This window comes from Pinus tabuliformis, chromosome 2_1 (genome assembly GCF_031772625.1).
Source record: "Pinus tabuliformis cultivar Carrire ecotype Pingquan chromosome 2_1, CPIR1, whole genome shotgun sequence".
Lineage (NCBI taxonomy): Eukaryota > Viridiplantae > Streptophyta > Pinopsida > Pinales > Pinaceae > Pinus > Pinus tabuliformis.
The window spans coordinates 652,432,218-652,441,290 of NC_142299.1; the positions used below are offsets into that span (position 1 = coordinate 652,432,218).

At 35.2% G+C, this 9,073-nt stretch overlaps 1 protein-coding gene across 1 annotated transcript; it reads left to right on the forward strand.

Moving 5' to 3' along the window:
• Window positions 1-972: 972 nt before the first annotated feature.
• On the forward strand, window positions 973-3,433 carry LOC149202270 (peroxidase 27-like). Its single transcript, XM_089399931.1, has 4 exons — window positions 973-1,203; window positions 1,285-1,476; window positions 2,722-2,887; window positions 3,030-3,433. The coding sequence occupies exons 1-4, from the start codon at window positions 973-975 to the stop codon at window positions 3,431-3,433; spliced, it is 993 nt and encodes a 330-aa protein (XP_089256057.1).
• The last annotated feature ends 5,640 nt before the right edge of the window (window positions 3,434-9,073 follow it).

Consider the following 9,073-nt stretch of genomic DNA (forward strand, 5'->3'; position numbering starts at 1 on the left):
AATTAAAGGAAACAAATTTTAAAAAAAATTTCAAAATTAAAAAGCATATTAGAAATTTAAATAGTTTCAAATTGTATAAATTTTTATAAGAGTGGATCAATTTTTTTTCGGTTCCCATGGGATTACGTCTTGTTACTCTGATCTGCCCAAATTTTCTTATGACAAAAAATAAATTAAATATAAAAAAATTATTATTCATTAACATAAAATTTTGGGTATCTTTGCCCATTGCTTAGAATGTGCGCAGACATTATTATGCTCCAAATGGAATCGAACCAAACCTACCTGTGATTCTTCTAAACAGAAATACATATAAAATTCCATATAGAAAAACTCATTATATGCCTTCAATAATTCAAACAAATATTATGAATCGCCTCATAGCTTCGTTTAGAATTCATTATATCCCTTCAATTATTCAAACAAATATTATGAATTGCCTCATGGTAGACTGTTTATTGAACTAAAGGAGAGAATGGAAGGAAACTTCGCTGGGAGCGGCTGCTTATCGTCGAATCCGTTGTCATTAAGGATGCTTATTGTTGAAGCTTATCCACGACAATACTCACGTTACAAAGTCAACTGTCCTCTCACATGGCTGCACATGCTCTGGTTCGTAATAATGGATGAGTAGCAGACGACAGACAGAAAGAGCAACAAGATATAATATATAACAGATAAGGCAGTGCAGATTATCTCAAACAAAAACAAATGCTTAGATAAGGACTGCAAAATTTACAAACGAAGCTACGGTCTTGTAATACAATTTGAGTTGATTAAAAATCAAGTAATGTTAATTTGACTTTTTAATTTGCTTGAATAAATTTCTTATGCTTTGGTCTATGACAATATGAGCGCTATAAATTCATCTAATCCTCACCAGTTGATTATCGCTTGAAAGTGCTTTCCTTGCGAAAGGTGTCTAAGTTCGTTAATACAAGAAGAAAAGTAGTTCAAACTTCAAAGTGCAAGATGAGGAGTGAGGTATCTGTTCTTATTAATTCATTTGTTGTTCTGCTGGGAGTTTCTTTAATAACTACAGTGCCATGGTGTGAGGCTGGAGCTCTAAGACATGATTTCTACAAAAGGAGTTGCCCATCGGCTGAGAGCACGGTTGAAGAAGTAGTCAAGAAATACATACAGAAAGATCCAACTCTAGCTGCTCCTCTGCTGAGGATGCACTTTCATGATTGCTTTGTGAGGGTATGTCCTTTTAAAATATATCTGTTGAGCAAATTAATTTGTTGCTAGGAGTAATGTACTGAATATTTTGTGTCACTGTAGGGTTGCGATGGGTCGGTTCTGTTGAATTCTACAGCAAATAGCCCGTCAGAAAAAGCAGGAATCCCTAATCTCTCTCTTCGTGGATTTGAAGTTATAGACGAAGCCAAGGATGAAATAGAGCAAATTTGTCCCGGGGTCGTTTCCTGTGCTGACATCCTTTCACTGGTTGCTCGAGATGCTGTAGTTGCTGCGGTATTATATGTTTTCCAGTAAATTAGTTATGCTATTTTATTTTATCTTATTTTTTTTTATATTTTTAATTTAATTATTAGGAATAGTTGGAATTTTTTTAATTTTAATTTAGTTATTAATAATTAGATGAATTATGGAGATTTAACATTTATGAAATAGGTTTAAATATTTAGAATATTGTTTACAAATTAAATATTAATATTTTTTTTCCAAATTAGTTAAGAATTTTTAATAAATTTACTTTAATAACTATAAAAAATGTCATATTCACAAATGTGATATTGATAAATTATGGATAAGTTTTAATTTAATTATGAGTAGTTATTGCCTGGACTGTAGAGATTAAATCTCTATGGAATATATTAGAATATTCATAGTATTCACAAATCAAATGTGAATGTTTATATTCAAGTTAGTTATCTTATTCTATCCACTTCATCTCAAATGAATTAATTAAAAGAAATGAACAAGAGTATATGGTATTGATAAGTTATGATATTGGCCTATGATATTATAAGAGAATCTATTTACCAAGTAAAAAATTTGAATGGTAAAGTTATAAAGTAATTTAAATATCATATTTATTTAAGTTATAATAAAAGAAGTTACTTCTAACCATGTAAATAAATTATTATGTGCAAGGTGTTCAAAATCCTAGGATTCACTTTGTACCACTTTATAAGTGGGAAGAGGGCCTACATATGTGTTAGAGTTCACACTAGACTCCGTTAGTTTCATTTATTCACAAGGAAAAAATTCAAATAAAACTAGAATAATTGCATTAAAAATATTAATGTGGTTGATATAGCTTTATAAATAAAACAATGAAAACACATTAAAAATATTAATATTATTGATATAGCCTGAAGCTTTATAAATACAATAAAAACATATTAATACCTTACTAATATATACATTTACTTGATTAACATCTTATTATAAAATGAACCATTTATACATCTTATTGTAAAATTGCACATTTTACTAACCCTAAAAACATTCCCTACACATTTATATTCTTGAGGTAGTTTATGTACTCTGTCCATCTCTTCCTGTGTATATGTACTCTGTCCATCTCTTCCTGTGTATGTGTATGTCATTAGTAAAAGGGAACATCGGTTGGCCGCGTGCGTTATAGTTATACATTGCAGAGAAGACTAGCCATAGTCTGTAATTACAGGGTGTCAAAATATTTATATTTGCAACGGGATGGCAATTAATAAGTGGCTGTTGATATCTATGCAGAATAAAGGACCGTTCTGGCGAGTGAAAACAGGTCGCAGGGACGGAAGGATATCTAATGCAAGCGAGGTTTTGATAAACGTCCCTTCGCCCTTTTTTAACTTCTCCCAGCTTAAAGCCTCTTTTGCCAGCAAAGGGCTCAGCGTTAAAGACTTAGTTGTTCTATCTGGTACCTCTCGATCTAAGTCTCCATCTAAATATATGAAAATATAATGCAACATCTCTTTACATATATAACATAAATCTCCAGTCCATCTGGCAATTCTGCAACTATACTTAATAAATTAGGTCTTGATCTTGTACTGCTGCAGGTGGGCATACTATCGGAATTGGGCACTGCAATCTGGTCAGCAGGAGACTCTACAACTTCACTGGGAAAGGCGACATGGATCCTTCCCTGGACAAGTCCTACGCGGAGCAACTCAAGACTAAGTGCACAAGTTTAACGGACACTACAACCCCATTGCCAATGGATCCTGGGAGCCCCCTCACGTTCGACAGCGATTATTTCAGTAATCTGAAATCACACAGAGGGCTCTTCCAATCAGATGCTGCGCTTCTCACAGACTCTACTTCAGAAAAGATTGTTGAGAAGCAGTTAAAGGAGGAGAGCTTTTTTGACAATTTCAAAAACTCAATTCAGCGGATGGGAGAAATTGGGGTTCTGACAGGGAGTGCCGGGGAAATCAGAAAGCATTGCGCCTTTGTAAACTGAGGAACGCAACCGCTCCCTCTGATTCCAATATAATTTTTTGTTGTGTTCTGGACATTGCTTCCATATAAATAATTGCTGTCCAATAATCAGTCAATAATTGTTATTATTGAATGGCTGCTCAATAACAGTAAAATGTTATTATTATGTTTTGGATCATTTTATTATTTCAGTACGCAGCTAATACTAAAGGAATTCTCGTCTGGGATACATACATATCTCGATTCTTTCTACGATAGTTTTGAATTCGGTGAAATGGCAACGGGAATGTTTCTAGAAAAACTGATAAAAATTAACAACTTTTCCTGTGTTCTGTGAGGTAAGTTCACTGGCTTGGAGGAATCCATTGAAAATAAGTTCATAATTGGCTTGAAGGAAGCTATTGAATATAAGTTCATAATCTGCTCATTGCAATAGTAGAACTTTATAAGTTCAGTAAATATACTGCGAACATATACATAGATGGACTTTGTCATAAGAAAATAACATATTACATTCAACAATATTTTTCAACAATATATGGGCTGTGACATTTTTACGGGCGCACAATCTGCGACGGAACAAAACCTTTAAATGTTCTGTAAATATTGTAAAAGACATTCTCTATTGTGATTAATGGCGTGTTAATCTTGCAACAAATAAATGTTGCTGGACAGTAAACGAAAATGGTGTCTATGTGTGCACAGTGAGGTTTGTTTCTCTTATTCTACCCGGGTTCAGTATCCAGTGCCGTCGGTTACCGTACCCAGTAAACAAAACCATTTTCGTCAACAGACATCTGTCACACTGGAGGCAGAACCTATTTGGGACTTGTTATTACTGCGTTTCCAAAAAGGTTGACTTCTGTTATTTCGATGTGTTGATTCTCAGTGGTTGTTAATCAGCCAGGAATGTTTATGGGTTTCTCGTAAATTGTATAATGGTAAATACTAAGTATTATGTACTAGTTTAATGATTACTCTAGTGATTTTGATTATTGAATATCATTTTATTTTCATCTAAGCGAAAAGATAAAAAACGAATAAGCTAATCATTGACTTAGTATACATACATTATTAACACTTTTAGTTTTTTGATATGCCCCTAAGGAGCTTGCTGAGTGGCTATCTCTGTCATGGCTCCCATGAAACCATGCAACTATGGACCACAGCTAACATTTCCAAACTCTAAATTTCATGGAGTAAATTGTTAAGTGTGAAGCCAAATTCATGCAGGATTATAGATCCTTCTACACCGCCATTACTTTCTAGATCTTTCTAGATCTCCACACCGCCATTAGTTTCTAGCTCATTCGAGATCTCCATCTGAATCACATACAGGAATCTAGATCCTTCTTCTGGCTCTATAAATTTGTAATTTCTCTGGCCAAGGAAAGCAAGCCAAGGCCCAATTCTATTATGTAATGCAAAGTGATTTCTGTTCTCTAGTGATCTTTTTATCTATTTCACTGTTTCTGATAGAGTAATCTTGTTGTTTCTCCATTTGTCTGTCTCTGTGAATTATTCTCTACTATTGCCATCTAAGTCTCTGAGTATATATCCACTGTGTGTTATGTATGCTCTGATCTAACAACTGGTATCTGAACAACTAGTATCAGAACCAGGGTCAAATATCCATTGTGCAAGCTGCTTAATGCAAGAAAAACAAGGTCGTGGATGCTCTGATCTAACAACTGGTATCAGAACGAGGGTCGAATATCCACTGTGCAAGCTGCTTAACGCAAGAAAAACAAGGTCGTAGATCTATGTTGAAACGTGGAGATCCGTAGAGTTTGGAGTTGAAACGTGGTGTTTCGTAAGTTTTTTTTCACATCAAGTTTGCACGTATACATGAAGTTTTTTCTCAAACCAACATATATATATGTATGAAATGTGTTATGAAACCAGCTCAAGAAAAGATAGAAAAGATAGATCAACGCCTTAGAATTCAGCCTCTTCGAGGGGGCAACCTCCTTTACATTACATAAATGAACAATTCTTGGATGATACAAATGAAAATACCTCCTTTCTATATATAGAAGTCTAAGTGGTCCCAATACAATCAAACCCTACATAACAATAATATTGTAGGGCACAACAATAACAATAGTGGGCTTCTATGTGGCACAATAGTAACAATATGGGCACTACATGGGTACATCAATATAATAAGTGGGTTGTACTAATAACAATAAGGGGTTACACTAGTAGTATAGGGGCCTAACATGCCCCTCTCCTTCAAAAAGCGTTGTCCTCAACGCTTGAGTAGTTCTTGATACTTCTATATAAGATTCTTGTCCTCCCATGTGGAATCTTCAGCGGGTAAGTTCTTCCACTTGATGAGATACTCTGAAATTGATCGATTTCGTAGCTGTCGGGTTCTTGTTTCTGTGACTGCTCCTGGTTCCAATATGATTTTTCTTTCCTCTTCAATTTCTGGCAATATTGTTTGAATTGGGATCTTTTGCAACTTTTGAATGAGTGGCCATACTTCTTCGTCCTTCTTCCATTCATCCCTTGCTTCGTTTATCCAATCTGGTTGGATAATATAAATAGCACAAAGCAATGCTTCCACATCCTCATCCTTGAAGAGTCTTCCCATTCGGTAAGGTCGCCATTTTTTAAGTGCATGTAGTATTGCCAACATTTCCTTCTCATAAATAGCTTGCTTGAGATGTAGCAGTAAAAATACCCAATCACCTACATCAAAACATTTTTCACTACGATGTTGATCTACCTGTTGTTTCGTTTGATTTTGCATTGAAGTGGCGTTGTCCTTTAAAAGTTGGAGAACTTGTTGTTGATGCTCGATGTGATCCTTCACTGCTTGAACCTTTTTCTTCTTGATATGTCCTTCTATCTCTAGAGTTTGAGGAGTGGTAATTTCTTCCAATCCTTTACAAGATGTGGTCAGATTCATTTCTTGATGCTTGATGTGATCTTTCACTACTTGAACATTTTTCTTCTTTATATGTCCTTCTATCTTGATAGTTTGAGGAGTGGTAATTTCGAACAATGAATTACAAGATATGGTTGGATTCATTTCTTCTTTCTCGATGTGATCTTTCACTTCTTGCACATTTTTCTTCTTGATATGTCCTTCTATCCTGAGAGTTTGAGGAGTGGTAATTCTTGCCAATGCTTTACAAGATATGGTTTGATTCATTTCTTCTTTCTCTGGGGTGGGATCCTGGCGTATATCTTCTTCTTTTGTTGTTTCTTGATCCTTTTCTTCCTCCTCTTCATATTCTATGTAAAATAATTTCTTCTCAGCACACTTATGACCTTTAGTGCATTTTCTATCACAATTGTAACAAAGCCCTTTTTCTCTTTTTTCTTCCAATTGTTGTGGTGTAACCCTTGTAGGTTGTGGAAGGCTAGGAGAAACAACACTTCCATATTTATAGTTGTGAACGGTATGCTTCCTAGTTGCCATAATTTTGCTTTCCATTTTTCTTGCTAACCTGAATGCCTTCTCTAATGAATCAGGTTCCCAAAGGCGCACATCATGTTGGATATTATCCTTTAAAGACCCTATGAACACGTCAATCCTATGCTCCTCTGGAATATCTTTTACCCTTATGTTCAATTTTTGGAACTCATCAATGTGCTCCATTATTGAACCCTTTTGTTTGAGACTTATCAATTGGCTAAAAAAAGTGTTGCTTTTTGTATCCTCATAATGTGCTATCAATTCTTCCGTAAAAATTGCCCAAGTGATAAATTGTTTACGAGAACAAAGCCATTGATACCATACAAACTGATTTGGTTCCAAATATAAAGTTGCCATACGTACCTTTTGTGCGTTTTGCACATTATTGAGATCGAAGAATTGCTCCATCTGTAATATCCATGTGGCGGGATCCTTGCCATCAAACTTCCTCACATCGATTTTTGGAACATGGTGAGTCTTCGATCCAACATTAGAGTCTATGGAATCATGATTAACATTTCTTTTATTCTCATCATGAGTTTCCTTTACTACCTTTTCACCATTAGTGACCCTTTCTTGTAGCAACTTCTTCAATTCATCCATCTTATCATCCATGCCATCAATTTTAGCGTCCATGCCATCAATTTTAGCGTCAATCTTAGCTTCCATGCCATCCATCTTAGCTTCCATTCCCTTTATCTTAGATTCCACGCCATTTACCTTAGATTCCACGCCACTTATCTTAGCTTCTGTTAGCTTTTGTGAGCGTGACATTTGTTGCACTTGTTCTTGTAATTTTGATATATCATGTAGCATTTCTTCCTCTTCTTCATGAGTCATGCTAGAGCTTTCAGGCTCCTTACTAGGTGTTTGCATTTTCTTTCCTTGGGGCATCCGTTACCGATAATAAAGTTTTACTATGCCCTTTGAATTCCGTTAAACCAAGCTTACACAAAAATTAAAAAAAAACTACACACCTTTTTTCACTTTATAGAAGCCTGATATTGAATCTGATGTATCTCTGTAATTTCGGATCCTCCAATTCTGAAATTGCTACCTGTAGTAGCCTTCTGCGTCCTCTTTCCAATGCCACAAGTCTGAGCCAAATTGGATTCTCCCAGGAAGAGTTATGTGAAATCTCCCACCGTGACTTGCTTTTAGACTGGTTCAGTAGAGCGAACTTGTACGACGTGCCACGAGTCACTGTTTCAACCTTTGAATCTGAAACACACACAAAAGAAACTACAGTCCGTCCTCTTTCTGTACCTTTTTACGAAATTTCAATCCGATCCTCAGAGAGAGAGTTATGACGATTTTCCCCAGGTCACCTGTTTTGAATGTAATTCAGGAGTCTGCAAAACGACCAACTTCCTCAGATCATATCTCCGAAAATATCGCGATAAAAGCTCTGAAATTCGGACCCAAGGTTCAGCGCCAATTCTTCTCAAATGGGTTTTTTTTGCGACTTCTGAAACGTCACAGAAAAAAAGTTATAGCGAAAATGCCACTATGACCGGTTTGGAGCAGCGAAACCCTAGAATCCAAAGCTCTGATACCAAATGTTATGAAACCAGCTCAAGAAAAGATAGAAAAGATAGATCAACGCCTTAGAATTCAGCCTCTTCGAGGGGGCAACCTCCTTTACATTACATAAATGAACAATTCTTGGATGATACAAATGAAAATACCTCCTTTCTATATATAGGAGTCTAAGTGGTCCCAATACAATCAAACCCTACATAACAATAATATTGTAGGGCACAACAATAACAATAGTGGGCTTCTATGTGGCACAATAGTAACAATATGGGCACTACATGGGTACATCAATATAATAAGTGGGTTGTACTAATAACAATAAGGGGTTACACTAGTAGTATAGGGGCCTAACAAAATGTGAAAAGGTTAAAACATTATATATGTTTTTATATTTATTATGAAGCATATATAATTATATGTTGGAATTTTGAAAAGTGTATTTTAAAAGGAGCAGAAATTTTGAAAAGGGCATTTTAAAAGGAGGAAGGTCATTATTACTAAATTTGAAAAAGTAATAATTAAAGTTTTATTTTTAAGTGGAATCTTTTGTGTTTGTGACGTGAATTTGATTGAAAATGGAGATAGTAGTTACAGATATGGAGAAGTTGAGCGGGACTAATTTTTCCCTATGGAAATCACAAATGGAGGATACATTGATTTTAAAGGATCATTATTTGCTGATTGAGGGCACAA

Bases quoted from the DNA above. Each gene is read 5' to 3' on its own strand.
- LOC149202270 (XM_089399931.1), top strand. From the start codon at position 973: ATGAGGAGTGAGGTATCTGTTCTTATTAATTCATTTGTTGTTCTGCTG. The intron at 1,204-1,284 runs GTATGTCCTTTT...GTGTCACTGTAG, and splicing joins TTCATGATTGCTTTGTGAGG to GGTTGCGATGGGTCGGTTCT. The intron at 1,477-2,721 runs GTATTATATGTT...ATATCTATGCAG, and splicing joins GAGATGCTGTAGTTGCTGCG to AATAAAGGACCGTTCTGGCG.